The following is a 20,528-nucleotide window of genomic DNA, read 5'->3' as shown; positions in this document are numbered from 1 at the left end:
TTTCAGAGTATTCACACAAGGCTGGCGCCGGTGGCGACACCTACAACGTGCTGACATGAGGAAAGTTTCCAACCGATTTCTCATACACAAACAGCGGTTGACCGTCGTTGCCTGGTGAAACGTGTAAGGAGGAGAAATGCGTACCAACACGTTTCAGACTTTGATAAAGGTTGGATTGTAGCCTATCGCGATTGCGGTTTATCGTATCGCGACATTGCTGATCGCGTTGGTCGAAATCCAATGACTGTTAGCAGAATATGGAATTGGTGGGTTCAGGAGGGTAATACGGAACGCCGTGCTCGATCCCAACGGCCTCGTATCACTAGCAGTCGACATGACAGGCATCTTATTTGCATGGCTGTAACGGATCGTGCAGCCACGTCTCGATCCCTGAGTCAACAGATGTGGACGTTTGCAAGACAACAACCATCCGCACGAACAGTTCGACGACGCTTGCAGCAGCATGGACTATCAGCTCGAAGGCCATGACTGCGGTTACCCTTGACTCTGGATCACAGATAGGAGCGCCTGCGATGGTGTACTCGACGACGAACCTGGGTGCACGAATGGCAAAACGTCATTTTTTCGGATGAATCCAGGTTCTGTTTACAGCATCGTGATGGTCGCATCCGTGTTTGGCGACATCGCGGTGAACACACATTGGAAGCGTGTCTTCGTCATCGCCATATTGGCGTATCATCCGGCGTGATGGTAAGGGGTGCCATTGGTTACACGCCTCGATCACCTCTTGTTCGTATTGACGGCACTTTGAACAGTGGACTTCACATTTCAGATGTCTTACGACCCGTGGCTCTACCCTTCATTCGATCCCTGCGAAACCATACATTTCAGCAGGATAATGCAGGACCGCATGTTGCAGGTCCTGTACGGGCCTTTCTAGATAGAAAATGTTCGACTGCTGCCCTGGCCAGCACGTTCTCCAGATCTCTCACCAATTGAAAACGCCTGGTCAATGGTGGCCGAGCAACTGGCTCGTCACAATACGCCAGTCACAACTCTTGATGAACTGTGGTATCGTGTTGAAGCTGCATGGGCAGCTGTACCTGTACACGCCATCCACGCTCTGTTTGACTCAATGCCCAGACGTAACAAGGTCGTTATTACGGCCAGAGGTGGTTGTTCTGGGTACTGATTTCTCTGGATCTATGAACCTAAATTGCGTGAAAATATAATCACATGTCAGTTCTAGTATAATATATTTTTCCAATGAATACCCGTTTATCATCCGCATTTCATCTTGGTGTAGCATTTTTAATGGCCAGTAGTGTACATGAGGAATAGCAAAGGGCCTATAACAATACCTATGGGAACACCAGAAACCACTCTGTTTTACTCGACGACTTTCCGTCAGTTACTACGAACTGTGACCTCTCTGACAGGAAGTCACAACTCCAGTCACATAACTGAGACGATGTTCCATAAGCACTCAATTTCACTACAAGTTGCTTGTATGGTACAGTGTCAAAAGCCTTCCGGAAATCCATAAGTACGGAATCGATCTGAAATCCCTTGTCAATATCACTCAACACTTCATTCGAATAAAGAGCTAATTGTGTTTCACAAGAATGATTTTTTCTAAACCTATGACGGCTGTGTGTCAATAGACCGTTTTCTTAGAGGTAATTCATAATGTTCGAACACAATATTTACTACAGAGTCCTGCTGCATATCGACGTTAGTGATATGGGCCTGTAATTAAATAGGCTACTCTTACTACCTTTCTTGAATATTGGTGTGATCTGTGCAACTTTTGCCGGCCGCGGTGGTCTCGCGGTTCTAGGCACGCAGTCCGGAACCGCGCGACTGCTACGGTCGCAGGTTCGAATCCTGCCTCGGGCATGGATGTGTGTGATGTCCTTAGGTTAGTTAGGTTTAAGTAGTTCTAAGTTCTAGGGGACTGATGACCACAGCTGTTAAGTCCCATAGTGCTCAGAACCATTTGAACCATTTTTTTTGTGCAACTTTTCGGTCTTTGGGTACGGATCTTTCATCGAGCGAAAGGTTGTACATGATTGCTAAGTATGGAGCTAATGCATCAGCATACTCTGGTAGGAACCTAATTGTATACAGTCTGGACCAGAGGACTTGCTTTTATTAAGTGATTTAAGTTGCTTCACTACTCCGACGATATTTACTTCTACGTTACTTGTGTTGGCAGCTGTTCTTGATCCGAATTCTGGAAAATCTACTTCGTCTTCTTTTGCGAAGGCATTTCGGAAGGCTGTGTTTAGTGACTCTGCTTTGGCAGCACTGTCTTCGATAGTATCTTCATTGCTATCGCGCAGAAAAGGCATTGATTGTTTCTTGCCGCTAACATACTTCACATACGACCATAATATTGAAATGCCTGGGCTAGCAGGACAGAGCGGATTAGGTTGTGGAAAGGGGCCAAAATGAGATCCTGTCAGTTGAATTCAACGTACAGACTTTATTTATCAACACACAATATTACAACAAGGATGCAAAACACTCAGAATTTTAATCGACCTCCTTTGATTAACTTAAGATTAGCTGAAGACCACATTCAAAATCCAAGATACAAGGCTTAAGCAAAATTGAAATACAAGGTTCTTCTGGAGGTTTCACCAAAGAATATTTTCTAAATCTTCAATCTAATCGGCTGAAGGCCTTAGAAATTTAATTTTAATGGAACTAGGCTGGAGGTCGCATATTAAGCAATTAGAGGAGTTTCAATCAAAAGGCAGAAAGCCTTATCTTAAAACATTTCATGCAAATTGGGCTGAAGGCCCCATTCAAAAGCATAACAGTCTTATGCCCTAAGGGCAAGAGAAGAAGATTAATTAATTTAAGAGATATTAAAACTCTGCTGAAGGTCGCTCACCAGCAAATAATTTAACGGCTTAAGCCCTAGAAGAAGAGAGTCAATTTCAAAGAGCAGAAGCCTGAATCTTAAAACATTTCATATAAAATAAAGAATAACAATCTAATGCCTTAAGGTCAAGACAAGGGCATTAATTTCAGAGATATTAATACTCAGCTGAAGGCCACAGATCAACAAGTATGTTTAACGGCTTAAGGCGTAGAAAGAGTTTCAATCTAAAAGGTAGAAGGCCTTATCTTAAAATCTCTCCAATAAAATTCGGCTGAAGGCCCCATATAAAAATATAACAATCTCATGCCTTATGGGCAAGGTAAGAACATTAATTTAAGAGATATTAATACTCGGCTGAAAGCTACACATCAACCAAATAACTAAAATTCAAACAGGGAAATTACTACATAACACACAAAGAATGGCGCTCAGAAGTTTCCAAGGATCGGCCTGGGATTGTAACACTAACGCCCGTTTAGGTGAGACAGGCGGCCTGACCAACGATTTCTTAATTTGGAGACAACCCAACCGACAGACAGCCGACCGACCCATCAACCAAATTGTTTCCGCTCCACGCAACCAGCAAAACGACCACAAGATTTCAATATACGACACACAGAATATTGGCGCCCACAACGACCAACAACACCTTAGCTGTCGAATTACATACTACGCTGTACAGCAACAACGACCAGGGCAGGTAACCGTGTTTATCGTATCCTTTCTGAATACCGTTAGGTTCTTCGCAAAAATTTCGGCTGAGCTTATTCCGGCTTTAGCCAGCTTTCAGTGCCTATAACGATTTGATCATCAGTGCTTTCTACCAGCGCTTGGAGCTCTGGTACTTTCCCAACACAGCTATGACAATTTACAACTGTTATACAAATGGTTCCTGTATCTACGTTCTTCCTGTGTTCGGCCTGCACCCTTTGTGACTGAAGCTCTTCTTGTGTTTCCCGAGACCCTCTAACACAAAAAAACCGCCCAGTCCACGCCACACAGCCTCTGCTGCCAGTGTATCCGCCTCCTGAGTATAGTGGACACCTGACCTATTCAATGGAACCCGAATCCCAACCACCCTTTGACGCATGGCGAATCTGCAGGGAACACGGTCGCAGAACTGTGTGAGCCTCTGATTCAGACCGTCAACTCGGCACTGTACCAGAGGTCCGCAATCGGTGCTGTCGACTAGGCTGCAAATGGTCAGCTCTGCTTCCATCTTGCAAGCAAGACTGGGAGCCTTTACCATTTCTGTTAGCTGCTCGAAACCAGAGAGAATCTCTTCTGATCCAAAGTGACACACATCATTGATACCGACGTGAGCAACCACCTGCAGTTGGCTGCGCCCTGTGCTCTTCATGGCATCCAGAAGAACCCATTCGACATCTGGAATGACTCCACCCGGTATGCACACGAAGTGCACATTGGTTTTCTTTCCCATCTTGGCAACCATGTCTCTAAGGGGTTCCATAAAGCGCCTAACGTCAGAGCTTCCAACTACCAACAATCCCAACCTCTGTGATTCTCCGGATCTTGCAAACTGAGAGGTTTCCTCTGAAACAGGACAGGCGACAGTATCTGGCTCAGCGACAGTGTGAGCCACAAACAGCACCTGAAGTCTGTTTGTCGGACAAACCGGGGTGGGGGTGTGGGGGTGGGGGGGGGGGCTTTCGCTGCCTGCTACGCCCTAGGGTAACCTCCAACTCGACCACAGGTGAGGAGTCAACCTCAGTGCGAGCAGTAACTGGGATGCCCACCAGTGAGCACCGATCGGAGGACTCGGGCGTGCTGGACGTCCGTTGGATCCCCACGGCCGGCCCACAACAGTGGCGCCCATCCACTGCAGCCTCAAGCTGTGTAAACGAAGCCATCACAGCCTGAAGCTGAGAGCGAAGTGTCACCAACTCGACTTGCATCCGCACACAACAATCACAGTCCCTGTCCATACTAAAGACCATGGAAAACTAAACTATGCAGATAAACGGACTATCGGCATGTGCTGCGCAACTCTACTGTAGACCCAGACGAAAACGCAGGAACTGTTCTAATAAATTAGATTAATACGCAGAGATTCAGAAACCTAACTACCAAAGCACTCAAGTGAAACCAAATAATTGGCCCCAGATTAGGAATTTCTAATACGTCACAAAATCGGTTTACTTTCCGACGCAAACGAAAACGCGAGAACTGTGGCTATTAGATATCTAATAAACACGCATAAATCAAGAAACTAAATTATTAAAGCACACAGATGATATTATAAAATTCGCTCTTGGCTTGGAACTCGAAAAAGTTAGAAAATCGATTACTTCCCTGCTGCTGCTTGTGTCTCGGCCGACTGCTGCAGCCTAACTGTTTATTATTTCAAGTGTAATCGTCACAACCGTTAATGCATTTATCCCACTGTGAGACAAGACGGTTAGTGCCGTCTTGGGAAATTTTTTGCGGTTGCCTACAGAACCACGATGGTACACAGCAGTGCACCTCTTCCTCCGAAGCAAATCGATGTCCAGGAATGTCGTCCTTCAGAGTTCCAAAGATGTGGAAATCGCATGGTAAGCGATCGTGAAGGTACGGAGGATGTGTGAGGGTATCCCAGCGAAACTTCTGCAATGTAATCGAACTACCTTTGGCAACATGCGTGCGAGCATTATTCTACAATGGAGTGATGCTGTCCGTCAACATGCCTGAGCGTCTGGACTTGGGGCCACGTTTCAATTTTTTCGTAGTGTCGTACCTCTGTACGTTAATTTTGGCGCCGTGTTACTGGCGGTCAGCAAACGGCAATCCCTTGCAGTCAAAGAAAAAGGACATCATGAATTACCTCGAAGAAAACGGTCTATTGACACACAGTCAACATGGGTTTAGAAAACATCATTCCTGTGAAACACAACTAGCTCTTTATTCACATGAAGTGCTGAGTGCTATTGACAACGGATTTCAGATCGATGCCGTATTTCTGGATTTCCAGAAGGCGTTTGACACTGTACCACACAAGCGGCTCGTAGTGAAATTGCGTGCTTATGGAATATCGTCTCAGTTATGTGACTTTATCTGTGATTTCCTGTCAGAGAGGTCACAGTTCGTTGTAACTGACGGAAAGTCATCGAGTAAAACGGATGTGATTTCTACCGTTCCCCAAGGTAGTGTTATATGCCCTTTGCTGTTCCTTATCTATATAAACGATTTGGGACACAATCTGAATAGCCGTTCTGAGGTGTGTGGGGTTGATCTATTATTCTGTTATTCTGCGCAATGGATTAATCTGAGATGTACTCTTTACCCTGTGGCTCCTGCAAGATGCAATTCTCCCCCCCCCCCCCCCCATCCCACTACTACAGAAATCAGACAGATGCTCTTAACGTTCTAAAGAGAAATGCCTGAAAAACTTTCAGCAATAAATATCTTCTGGAGTCGTCGGCTGCAAGGAAATGACACAAAAATTCACAAAATTTCTTACGTAACTAGTGGGATACTTGGGTACTGGAGTAGTGCTAGTTAGTGTAAGAAAAACATGAAACTAACGAAAGTTATTATTTATTTTGCAAAAATTCTGAGAAATCACAATGACACTTTTAGTTATGAATTGAACAAGTTACATCCTGGTTCTTTTCGGAATGTGAAGTTACCTTTCAAGGATAGGATTCGCTAATGAAATTTCTATACAAAGTTTAAGATGGTCGCCGGCCGCGGTGGTCTCGTGGTTCTAGGCGCGCAGTCCGGAACCGTGCGACTGCTACGGTCGCAGGTTCGAATCCTGCCTCGGGTATGGATGTGTGTGATGTCCTTAGGTTAGTTAGGTTTAAGTAGTTCTAAGTTCTAGGGGACTTATCACCACAGCAGTTGAGTCCCATAGTGCTCAGAGCCATTTCAACCATTTTTTTTAAGATGGTTGTTAACTTGGCAGAATGGCTGAGAGGCGTGCCTACTCAAAAAAATGGATCAAATGGCTCTGAGCACTATGGGACTTAACTTCTGAGGTCATCAGTCCCCTAGAACCTAGAACTACTTAAACCTAACTAACCTAAGGATATCACACACATCCATGCCCGAGGCAGGATTCGAACCTGCGACTGTAGCGGTCAGGCAGTTCCAGCCGTAGCGCCTAGAACCGCTCGGCCACTCCGGCCTGCGCGCCTACTCAACTTGAATAATTATCCTTTAGAATGTTCCTAGGTACAGTCGAGGCTGTCGCGTGTGAAATGCAGTGAAGTGTACTGTTGCGGAGGAAATATGGGGCTCACAATAGCTGTAGCGCACAATACGGTAAGCTGCGATGACTGCTGTCTGCGCCGCTCACTGCTGACAAATAAGATAACTCTCATTCTATCTGGATTGACCTTCACCAATCAAACTCTCCCTATGCCTTGATGAAGTCAAGGATTCCTATTCGCCCCTAGTCTAACTATTGGCGTGGTGCACCGGTCAGATAACCAGTCCACCACGATGCCACTCAAAATTCGCTCACAGGCGTTTAACTATTACTCTGTCCGTTCACACCGCACAATAAGTGTGTCGGCCAACACAGTGAACAATGCTTAATCGCAAGGACTCAATATAGAGTCGCCCTTCGATTCGATCTCTACAGAGGTGCTCTCCCAGTGAAGTACTGAGGAGAGACTTGTCCCTCGCTCTTTCGAGTACAAGTACGAGCGCGCACGCTCTCGTTACGTGTTCTCGCTCCAAGAGCGACAACCGAACTGCGCCTCTCCATGCCAGACGTGAAGGGGTATATCTTTCGGTCTCTTCCACTATTCCTTCAGCTCAAGGCATCAGAAATATCGTCTGCCAATCAGCATTGCTCTTCTAAAACGGGAGAATGACGTTTCGTTTAAGGCGACCAATCCAGAAGCTTGTAGCTTTGGCGTTTGCTGTCTCCCTGTGAAAATCTCTGAAACTGCGTGCTATGTGTAAAGAATGCGTAGGCTGGCCGCTCCCACACAATGTAGCGGAATTTGCTTTCAAGCCGAACACGGGGTTGTTCCCCCCTTTCCACTCAGGCCCATGCTGTCCGCTACGGGCGGTCACCGGCCGACATGGTCTGGGTCGTCCTCTGAAGGGCCTGGCGTCCCGTTGTGTGGCCTCTCTCCTGAACTAAAAGCCTCTGTGACCGTCGTGTCTGGAATGTATGTCTGCGCGCCAGTCTCGAGTATTTCAACCACGGTGCGCTCACTTGTCAATTGCATATCGTTTACATGAATTTATACAACATTGACTTTATTTTATTGAGTTTGGGTTCGAATCAAGCGTCTTGATGTGCGGAACATGATTGTGAGGGCGGAATATGTAAGCACTGAAGGTCAGGAGACCACGACGTCTTACATCGTCTTCAGTTGTTTGCAGATGACGCTGTCGTTTATCGACTAATAAAGTCATCAAAAGATCAAAACAAATTGCAAAACGATTTAGAAAAGATATCTGAATGGTGCGAAAATTGGCAGTTGACCCTACATAACGAAAAGTATGAGGTCATCCATATGAGTGCTAAAAGGAATTCGTTAAACTTTGGTTACACGATAAACCAGTGAAATCTAAAGTCCGCAAATTTATGGTGTGATAAACAAAAAGTCTTCCGTCTGATTAGACGCAGCTCGCGTGCTTGTCAAAAAGATCGAATAACTCAACAGAATCATATCACGTACAACGGCGCCATATCGTCATGCAGTGAGTTCTCCCTCGGGCATGGGTGTGTGTGTGTTTGTCCTTAGGATAATTTAGGTTAAGTAGTGTGTAAGCTTAGGGACTGATGACCTTAGCAGTTAAGTCCCATAAGATTTCACACACATTTGAACATTTTTTTGCAGTGAGTTCAAAGGAGACAGAATAAACGATCTCTAGAAAATAGATTTATAACACCGCTACATTCTGATTCGTACCATAGGACGTGAAACTATAACAGTGATGTGTATATAATGGCATCAATGGGCCGTTCAGCATGGTCCACAGCGTTGGGTCTCCTGACTAAAATGGACTTTTCTTTTGATTAGCGTCTGCCGTGGTTTGCACTGGTGACCCGCCCCCCGTTGTGTTGGCTTCCATTGTACAAACAGCACGAACATCTCACATTAGGCCAAAACGAGTATGCATGCGAATCGGCTATTTCGTGATGAATGAAAAGATGTAGTGATTTCAGACGAGTTCCTTTACAAGCCATTCTGCAACTGTGGCGTAATACATGTAAAACGCTACCTTCGCACCTTCGCCGTCTGGCAAGCTGTGCTGTTGTGAGACGCAGCATACAGACGTCAACTCCGTTGGTTTTGGGCGGCATTGGACACAACGTGCAACCGCTACTCCTTCGTACTTAGAACTATCTTACCGGTATCTGTCTCTCGTATCCTTCAGACAACTGCAGGTGCCATGTTTCAGAAGGACGATGCCCAGCTAAAAGTGGAGAAGATCGTATATATCTGCTTTGAACATCGAGACTGTTACTACTACTCTCGACTGAAATTATTTTCCTTTTAGTTGCGTCCTCAGTCCTGCAGCATCTAGAAATAAAAATATCTTCCACCTGCACTGTTAAACGGTCGGGATTCCGGCTGTTGTTCCATTCTCAGGTATAGCTGCACCAGCTAATATCACTAAGAAAAATCAAGCCTAAAGATACATTCTGTTCTCAAACATTTTGTAAAAACGCAAATTACTGGAATCAGTGCTTACTGCGATGCATAATGAAAATTTCCTTTTGGGAGCAAATAATTTTTTTTAAAAAATACGCACAACCTGTCACCCCATTGTGAAGTGCGCCAATGCATATTCATTCTTCTCAAGAAAGCGAAATATTGAAATGATCGTATGGCATTGTTGGCCAGGATGTCCCAGTCGGGTTCGGCCGCCAAGTGCAAGTCTTATTCCAGTCGGCGCTACACTGGGCGACTTGCGGCTGATGATGAGGCTTAATTGATGATGAGGACAACGCAACACCTTGTCCACGAGCGAGAAAATCTCTAACCCTGCCGGGAATCGAACCCGGGCCCAGGGCATGGGAGGCAACCACGTACCACTCAGCTAAGCAGGCGGGCAGCGAAATATTGTATCATCCGCATTTATTGCTTATCATGGTAATACAGCTGTTAGTTCAGAATGGCGCAATAGCCTAAACACTGATCGTAAAAAAAATATAACTAACAACGGCCCAGGCACAAAATGTCATTTCGTCTGTTATTTCTCCTACCGGTCACGTCTGAGATTATTTTCCACGCAGGAAAATAAATACGTTTCTCATTTTCAGTTCAGCCCACTAAGCTGTCTTTATCACTTTTCGGTTTAAATGCCTTTTATTTAGAAGCCACAGTACTCCATTTTAAGACAAAAGGATTCGGTGTACATCTGTAACACGTGCTGTGTAACAGACAGCGATAGGAAACTGCTTTGCGCCCACGTAGCAGCGAATAGGAATACACCCAAAGACAAATCCATCGGTATATGCGCATATTTGTTGATACATAACCAAATCAAAGTTCAGGACACCCGTAGATAATGCGGAGCTGACGACTAGACATCACCAGTAGCAGACGCGCATGTTTGAAAGGAAGTGGGGAGCGCTGTTTTGTGAGTAGAGGGGCAACAACTGCAACACGGGTAGCTGAGGCGAGCTCAGTGACTTCAGTCATGGTCCAGTTTTTGGATGTCACCTTAGTAACAAATCCATCAGGGACACGTTAACACTTCTAAAGCTGCCCAGGTCTGCTCCTGGTAATGTGCCTGTGAAGCGCAAAAAGTGCAGACGCGGAGGAACAGCCATAGCTAAACCGTGACGAGGCAGACCTCATGTTCTGACGGACAGGAACCGTCGAGATTTTGGAGAGTGATTGTAAAAAATCGCATGAAATCAGCAGATGGATTCACTCGTGATTCCAAAGTGCTACCAGCTGCGCACATAACAAAGAATTTTTTTTTTTTTTTTTTTTTTTTTTTTTTTTTTTTGTCATCAGTCTTCTGGCTGGTTTGATGCGGCCCACCACGAATTCCTCCCCTGTGCTAACCTCTCCTCTGCCTCAGAATACCACTTGCAACCTACGTCCTCAATTATTTACTCTCCAGTTTCCTCTACAGTTTTTACCCTCTACAGCTCCCTCTAGCAACATGGAAGTCATTCCCTGATGTCCTACCAGAGGTCTTATCATCCCGTCCCTTCTCTTGTCATTGTTTTCCACATATTCCTTTCGTCTCCGGTTCTGCGCAGAACCTCCTCATTCCTCACCTTATTAGTCCACCTAATTTTCAACATTTTTCTGTAGTACTACACTTCAAATGCTTCGACTCTCATCTCTTCCGGTTTTCTCATCCTCCATGTTTCACTACCGTACAATGCTGTGCTCCAAAGGTACATTCTCAGAAATTTTCCCTCAAATTAAGGCCTACGTTTGATGCTGGTAGACTTCTCTTGGCTAGGAATGCTAGTGCTAGTCTACTTTCTATGTCCTCCTTGCTTTGTACAGGGAATTGAAAAGAGTGTGGTACTATGGTCGAGCAATAAGTTTCTAGATAGAATGCTATGCGACGCTTGAGGTGGCGTAAACAGTGACGTGACTGGGTAGTGGACGATTGGAAACGAATGATATGAAGCAACGAATCACGGCACACCCTCTGGCAATGGAAGGGTTTCAGTTGGCGAAATCCTGGAGAACATTACATGCCATCATTTGTAGTGGAGACAGTGAAGTACAGAGGAGACGGTATTGCAGTATGAAGGTGTTTTTCGTTGTCAGGGTATGGTTCCTTATTGCGCTTGACAAAATGCTAAATGTAAAAGGATATGAGAACACTTTAAACAACATTGTAGTGCATACACAAGAGGAACAGTTTAGAGACAATGATTGTACATGACAGTTCCCAGCTTCTGTGGTGTTTGGCACATAACATTCCTCAGTAGACTACCCTTCCTACAGTCCCGATGTGAACCAAATGGAATGCTTTTGAGCAGAGTCAGAACGTCAAGCTCGCTCCAGATCTCAGCGTCCGACATCACCCCTTCTCTGGTTTTGGCCTTTCAGTAAGAATGGGCTGCTATCCCTCCAGAGCAATTTCGTTGAATGTGTCCTCAGCAGAGTTCACGCTGTCACAAAGGCCGACATCACCACTTCTCTGGTTTTGGCATTTCAGTAAGAATGGGCTGCTATCCCTCCAGAAAAATTTCGTTGAATGTGTCCTCAGCAGAGTTCACGCTGACACAAAGGCAAAGTGTGGAGACACAGCATATCAGTGTCGACTAATGGGTCTCCAGATACTTTTAACCAGATAGTGTGCAGTGTGCATGACTGGAGAAACAAGGCCAGCGCTTCTTAAGTCGATCAAAACCTGTGACACTGTGTGGACTGAGCTTTATCTAAACAATGGTTTTAAATATGGCTTCTGTGTCTTTATCGCGAACCTACTACAAGAGCACTTTATGCCATTTTATAGCGCTGATTGTTAGACGAGTCACACGTTCTGTTAAACTCTAATTGTATGCTATGTAATAAAAGAAAATTTCTTTCGCCGAAATTATTGTTTCATAGCACACAATGGGTGGAGAGAAATATTGAAACACCAAAACAGAACACATTAAGATGCCAAATATGGTACAGGAAAACCGTTGGCATTCAAAACAGCTTCCAGTCGTCCCGGAATGGATGAATACAAGTCCTTTTTCGAAGACAATCTTACATATTCTTCCTGCTAACTAGAGACAAGTTCAGGAAACGATGAGGGACGTGGACAGAGATCACGCACTCTACTTTTCAACGTAGACCACAAGGGCTCAAAAATATTGAGACCTGGTGGAGGATTCGAGGGTTCATCCTGACACTCAAAAAACGCGTCCTGGAAGCCGCGAAATGTGCAGAAGCGGCCCTGTCATCTTGGAACACAGCATTACCATTGGGGAACAAACACAGTACCATGGGATGGAACCTACATAGGCAAAATAGACACATAATCCTTGGCAGTAATGCGGTCTTGCAGAGTAAATGTGGGGTCCAAGGAACCACGATATGGCTGCTCATCGTGGTCGTGCGGTAGCGTTCTCGCTTCCCGCGCCCGGGTTCCCGGGTTCGATTCCCGGCGGGGTCAGGGAGTTTCTCTGCCTCGTGATGACTGGGTGTTGTCTGATGTCCTTAGGTTAGTTAGGTTTAAGTAGTTCTAAGTTCTAGGGGACTGATGACCATAAATGTTAAGTCCCATAGTGCTCAGAGCCATTTGAACCATGGCTGCTCATTTCATCAGCAAATCACCATTATGTTTCACTCTTGACAGCAAGCAGTCTCTACCGGTATTGCAGGCTAAGGACGGCAGGAACCAGACGTTAACTCGGCCAGAAGTTGGAAACGGTGGGAAACAAGACTGATCTGACCAAATAACTGTTTTAGATAGTCTCGTGGTCCATTTTTTATGGGTTCGGCACGATGTTTTCCTGGTAAGGGCATTTGCATCACTGATGTGCGGTTTCGGGATTCCAGCTCGCCCTGCAGTTCCTAGCATATAGAGTTACCTTGGTTTTTTTTTTTTTTTTCCCAGACAGTGATCGCGAGTGCGAAGTTCACTTCTGCAGTGACTTTTGCAACTGGTTTCCTCTTTGTTTTCGTCACAATTCTCTTCATTGACCGTCCAGTCCATCACGACCACTCAACACACACTTTTGTCCGCGTTGTGACTTAGCGGATGACGTATTTCCGTTTCCACTGTATGCGATATAAGTCTTCCATACGGTGCCTCTTGAAAGGCCAAACACGTCAGCTAGCTTCGTTGCAGAAGCAGGCACCGTACAAGCAGAAAAAATTAGTTCCGACTTAACGCGCTCATAACTACACAGAACACTGTTGTGACCACGACGAATTAGGGCATGTTTAGTGGTCAAATACAACAGCGCAGCCTGGAGGCTTGGCTAGCATCTGCGTTTATGGTCAAGGATGCGCTTCACGCGGTGTTTCCATATTTTTGTCCACCGCTGCTCACATAAGTACTTCAAAATAATGGTCGTCAGACTTTCTTGCTCCAGATGATGATGATGTTTGGTTTGGGGGGTGGGGTGGGAGGGGGGGGGTGCTCAACTGCGCGGTTACCAGCGCCCGTACAAATTCCCAACCTTTGCTCAGTCCAGTCTCCCCACTGTCATGAATGAGGATGAAATGATGAAGACAACACAATCACCCAGTCATCTCGACGCAGGTGGAAATCCCTGGCCCCGCCGGGAATCGAACCCGGGACCCCGTGCTCGGGAAGCGAGAACGCGACTGCGAGACGACGAGCTGCGGACTTCTTGCTCAAGATACAATACTGACATTGTGGGGAGGCACTTCGGGTCGCATATGTACCAGTGCCATTAATAATTGGTAACCTACGTGAAGTAGTTTGTTATGAACCTCCGACAGCGTAGCTAAAGTAACGGCGCAATAAGTCGGTCCCGTCAACCAAGTACTGATCGTCTGCACCATCCCTCAGGGACTTCAATGTTGCGACACTGTAATTTACTGACAAAGTGGTGTTGTACTATGTTAGCATATGATTATTTTGATTAATAACAGTTTGTGTACTTATGTTTAAATGGATTATGCTATCTGAGATGGGTCGGAAATGTGTCCTAACTGTACCATTTTTCTTCTACTCATTGCGTTGTATTACAACAGCCTTAATTTAATTTCATACCCCTTGCTACTAATATTTATCCCATTTGAGGATGACTGTCTCTCTAATGCACACTCACGAAGCGATGCAACTTACACCGTAGCAGCTGATCGGTACGAGGTACACACCTTCATGAGATTTCAGTGCTGGAAGATAAACAAGCAAACATATCCCCTATCACATCCCCTCGTCCCGCAACAACATATCTACCCGCCACTGAACCGAGCAGCCAACGTACATTGCTCTACGTCTACATCTGCATACATACTCGCAATCCACCATACGGTGCGTGGCGGAGGGTAACTTGTACCACAACTAGCATCTTCTCTCCCTGCTCCACTCCCAAACAGAACGAGGGAAAAATGACGGCCTATATGCCTCTGTACGAGCCGTAATCTCTCTTATCTTATCTTTGTGGTCTTTCCGGGAAATGTAAGTTGGCGGCAGTAAAATTGTACTGCAGTCAGTCTCAAATGCTGGTTCTCTAAATTTCCTCAGCAGCGATTCACGAAAAGAACGCCTCCTTTCCTCTAGAGACTCCCACCCGAGTTCCTGAAGCATTTCCGTAACACTCGCGTGATGATCAAACCTACCAGTAACAAATCTAGCAGCCCGCCTCTGAATTGCTTCTATGTCCTCCCTCAATCCGACATGATAGGGATCCCAAACGCTCGAGCAGTACTCAAGAATAGGTCGTATTAGTGTTTTATAAGCGGTCTCCTTTACAGATGAACCACATCTTCCCAAAATACTACCAATGAACCGAAGACGACTATCCGCCTTCCCCACAACTGCCATTGCATGCTTGTCGCACTTCATATCGCTCTGCAATGTTACGCCCAAATATTTAATCGACGTGACTGTGTCAAGCACTACACTACTAATGGAGTATTCAAACATTACTGGATTCTTTTTCCTATTCATCTGCATTAATTTACATTTATCTATATTTAGAGTTAGCTGCCATTCTTTACACCAATCACAAAACCTGTCCAAGTCATCTTGAGTCCTCCTACAGTCACTCAACGACGACACATTCCGGTACACCACAGCATCATCAGCAAACAGCCGGACATTGCTATCCACCCTATCCGAAAGATCATTTATGTAGATAGAAAACAACAGCGGACCTACCACACTTCCCTGGGGCACTCCAGATGATACCCTCACCTCCGATGGACACTCACCATCGAGGACAAAGTACTGGGTTCTATTACTTAAGAAGTCTTCGAGCCACTCACATCCTTGGGAACCAATCCCATATGCTCGTACCTTAGTTAGGAGTCTGCAGTGGGGCACCGAGTCAAACGCTTCCCGGAAGTCAAGGAATACTCCGTCTGATACCCTTCATCCATGGTTCGCAAGATATCATGTGAAAAAAGGGCGAGTTGCGTTTCGCAGGAGCGATGCTTTCTAAAGCCGTGCTGATGCACGGACAGCAACTTCTCTGTCTCAAGGAAATTCATTATATTCGCTCAGGGTCAACTTTACCACAGTCCATAATAAGTGAGCCCACGTTATCAGGTGACGGTGCACAGCCCGCGGGACGCGCCCGGCCCCGGCCTGGTGGCGCCGCAGTGGCCGGCGGGCGGCGAGCGCTCCGTCACGGCGCTCTCGGTGGACGCGGCGTTCGTCACGAGCGAGGCCGAGCTGCGCCGCCTGCCGCTGCCCAAGCGCCTCTGCCTCTTCCCGGACGAGCGGCCGCTGCTCTTCTCGCGCTTCTACACGCGCGCCAACTGCATCCACGAGTGCCTGCAAGTCGCCCACGCCAAGAAGTGCGGCTGCTTGCCCTACATCTCCCGCGTCCCCTCAGGTAGCTCGCTCTCCACTGCATTGCCGTACCTAATTCACCGTTTTGATCAGCAAATACACTCGCAGCTAAGATGTCAAAGGGTTCGTAGCACGGATTGCTAACGGCAGTTTCATATCGTTTCGAGAGAGATTTGCTTATGATAACGACTACCTATGAGTTGCTAGTCCTTTTTCGCCCGTGCACAGTACGGTGAAGACATTGTACCTCCGCTACTACACTACTGGCCATTACAATTGCTACACCAAGAAGAAATGCAGATGATAAACGGCTATTCATTGGACCAATATATTATACTGGAACTGACATGTGATTACATTTTCAAGCAATTTGGGAGCATAGATCCTGATAGATCAGTGCCCAGAACAACCACTCTGACCATAATAACGGCCTTTGATACGCCTGAGTCAAACAGAGCTGGGATGGCGTGTACAGGTACAGCTGCCCATGCAGCTTCAACACGACACCACAGTTCATCAAGAGTAGTGACTGGCGTATTGTGACGAACCAGTTGCTCGGCCACCATTGATCAGACGTTTCCAATTGGTGAGAGATATGGAGAATGTGCTGACCAGGGCAGCAGTCGAACATTTTCTGTATCCAGAAAGGCCCGTACAGGACCTGCAACATGCGGTCCTGCATTATCCTGCTGAAATGTAGGCTTTCGCGGGGTTCGAATGAAGGGTAGAGCCACGGGTCGTAACACATCTGAAATGTAACGTCCACTGTTCAAAGTGCCGTCAATGCAAACAAGAGGTTACCGAGACGTGTAACCAATTGCACCCCATACCATCACGCCGGGTGATACGCCAGTATGGCGATGACGAATACTCGCTTCCAATGTGCGTTCACCACGATGACGCCAAACACAGATGCGACCATCATGATGCTGTAAACAGAACCTGGATTCGTCAGAAAAAATTACGTTTTGACATTCGTGCACCCAGGTTCGTCGTTGACTACACCATCGCAGACGCTCCTGTCTGTGATGCAGCGTCAAGGGTAACCGCAGTCATGGTCTCCGAGCTGATAGTCCGCGCTGCTGCAAACGACGTCAAACTGTTCGTGCAGATGGTTGTTGTCCTGCAAACTTCCCCATCTGTTGACTCAGGGATCGAGACGTGGCTGCACGATCCGTTACAGCCATGCGGTTAAAATGCCTGTCATCTCGACTGCAGGTGATACGGGGCCGTTGGGATCCAGCACGGCGTTCCGTATTACCCTCCTGAACCCACCGATTCCATATTCTGCTAACAGTAATTGGATCTCGACCAACGCGAGCAGCAATGTCGCGATACGTTAAACTGCAATCGCGATAGACTACAATCCGACCTTTATCAAAGTCGGAGACGTGATGGTACGCATTTCTCCTCCTTACACGAGGCATCACAACAACGTGTCACCAGGGTACGCCCGTCAACTGCTGTTTGTGTATGAGAAATCGGTTGGAAACTCTCCTCATGCCAGCACGTTATAGGTGTCGCCACCGGCGCGAACCTTGTGTGAATGCTGTGAAAAGCTGTTCATGTGCATATCACAGCATCTTCTTCCTGTCGGTTAAATTTCGCGTCTGTAGCACGTCATCTTCGTGGTGTAACAATTTTAATGGCCAGTAGTAGTATTATAGACATGCATAAAGACCTCTGCAGGCAAAACATAAATCACAGCTTCCGAACACAAATTTCTCATTAACTTTTAATGAAAGAAAATCACTACGAGGGTGTGCTGAAAAGTAACGCCTCCGAACCTTTTATTCTGTCTCAGTATCTACTGAGGTATTACAGTCATGTCACACATATTACTCTATCACTCCCCCTCTACTCTTACACTAGTTGCAACCCTCTGCCGCCAGAGAGCTCCGAATTGTAGCGTGTAACGTGGCAGTCTGGTACGTAACTATGTGAGTGAGTGAAAAACAGCGTTCTGTAAACGCGGTTTTAACGCAGAAAACGTTCGTTCACACGTGGAGCACCCTCTCATTCAGCATGACTATGCCAGGCCAGTCACGCTGCTGCGACACCTGCACTAAGCTTTAACACTTTTCACATAAAACATTCTGACGCATAAATTTTCAGGACGTCCTCGAATTATGAACCCTTGGTCACCATGGTTGAGGTCTCAACCTAAAGATCCCAATCAGACCCTTTGTCTACACAAGAAATACGTATGGCTATAAAATGATCCATAAGCTGATCTAGTAACTAAACAAGGCAGATACATACACAAAAAGTTACTCTGCAAAAAAAAGTAACCGTCAACAATTAACTGAAGAAAGGGAAAACATCAACAGCCCCCGAATTATTTTAGTGTGCTGTAACTTCCTTGTATACAGGGGAGAGTAGTGCAGTATTGGCCTGCTTAAGTTTTTTGACTTTACTGTTTAACTGTGGTGGTTGATAGGAATCTTAATATACTCATTCAATATACTTTCTCAATACATCTTGTATGAGTCGGACAGTGTAATGATTTTTATTTTTCATCGGAAGTATAAGAATCACAATAAAAACGCTTGCAGATAGAGTTTTGCAGTATGGGCCATTGTGTTTTCTGTGAAAATATCGGTTATTAAGCATACACTGCACTGATACTTATGATATAATAATAAAACACATAAGCGTGGGAACTTAGCTCGATTCACCAATTTTTACCTCACTGTTTTACAGAAACCGCAAATAAAATAAAAAATATTCTCCTGATCCACGAAATCAATATGTGCCCATCGTCTGCACTTGGTACACAGCACCCATCCTTCTTCAAACAACTCCAAACACATGGCGCACTTTTCAGTCTCTTCTGTTGATTCATTATTTCTAGTAATGAAACACCCGACTTAAGTTCAGCTTTGTTCAGCTATTTTTCAGACTTTATTTTTTCTACTTTTAATCTCTTCTCTCGGGTAGCGAACTTTTTCTTTTCTAATTGTTGAAAGCTCTTCAGCTACCTCCATCGCAGTCATTTTGATAGACATACCCTCGCTTCCAGTCATTTTAATGCATTCTTTTCTCTTATTTTTTGCTCATTTTCCGCGATTTCAGTCTAAAAAGAAGTAAGGCGAAGAAAACATAATTTAAAAATTGAAATTACTTCTGGCCGATATTGAAAGGCTATGAAGTGGCTTGTACTGCACGACAAACACGCAGTAGCATCTGGTCATATTGCTTGCACGTTGTGCTATGGAAGTTAGCGTGAAATGTTTGTTAGATATCGTTCGTTACATAACATAGATAAACGAAAAATAGCAACTAAATTAATCACTTACCCTAAAGAAGCGTACCACAGCCCCGCGCTAAGAGCTACAGCAACCACCATCAAGCACGCAAAGTAGAGAAAACACTGAAGAGAGGAACAAGGTATCCGATTCCAGCGCACTTGGATAGACAAGCTCGCTCCTGCTTGCTGTACACGTCTCCCATCTAGAGGCGAAAAGAGAAAATACAGTAATGGCCGATTTTGTAAGGCTGCACGTCTCCCCATATATATATATATATATATATATATATATATATATATATATATATATATATATATATATATCCGTCGATCATACTCCTCATTGGAATTTTTATGGACAACAATGCGCCATGTCACCGGGCCACAACAGAATGATTCGAGCGAATGATTTGACCATCCTAATCGCCTGACGTGAATCCCATCGAACATTTGTGGGACATAACCGAGAGGTCAGTTCATGCGCAAAATCTTGCACATGCAACAGTTTCACAATTATGGACGGCTACAAGTGACAGCGTGGTTCAATATTTTTGCAGGGGACTTCCAACGACTTGTTGAGTCCGTGCCACATCGAATTGCTGCACTTAGACGGGCAAAAGGACGGCCGACTCGATATTAGGATGTATCCTATGACTTTTGACCCCTCGTCGTATTTTGCTGTACTTTGTGGCCGGAGGCCATTTGTATCGCCGCAGTCGTCACTTCGTATTGTTAGCTGAGGGATGGACCTCGTGCGCGCCACCTGTTTGTGAATAATGCCAACTTTGTTCTGCGTGTGATCGTATTTTACACGTTTGTGTATCGTACTTTCTGAGGCTGAAAGTGAGAACCAGATCAGCGTTTGTCCAAACGAGCATGGGAAACAGTCTAAAAACCGCAGTGGAACTGGTCGGTGCACCACCAACCACGGTCGTTGATGATCCGCCGCACGATTAGAACCGGAACTGGCCTGCCTTCTTATATGACAAGCTGCCGCACTTTGCCAAACGATATACGAACAGGTATATAAACAATTATCTTAGTATA

General features: G+C 45.6%; 1 protein-coding gene across 1 annotated transcript in view; it reads left to right on the top strand.

Moving 5' to 3' along the window:
- LOC126195824 (sodium channel protein Nach-like) overlaps positions 1 to 20,528 on the top strand; it is a 168,871-nt gene that overhangs the window by 68,387 nt on the left and 79,956 nt on the right. Inside the window, exon 5 of the mRNA XM_049934516.1 lies at positions 15,986 to 16,274. Coding sequence (XP_049790473.1) covers positions 15,986 to 16,274 — 289 coding nt within the window. The remainder of the gene's footprint in view (positions 1 to 15,985; positions 16,275 to 20,528) is intronic.

The sequence above is a fragment of the Schistocerca nitens genome, chromosome 1 (genome assembly GCF_023898315.1).
Source record: "Schistocerca nitens isolate TAMUIC-IGC-003100 chromosome 1, iqSchNite1.1, whole genome shotgun sequence".
Classification (NCBI taxonomy): Eukaryota; Metazoa; Arthropoda; class Insecta; order Orthoptera; family Acrididae; genus Schistocerca; species Schistocerca nitens.
Note: the sequence above shows the minus strand (reverse complement) of the source record. Positions and strands in the feature narration are given on the sequence as shown.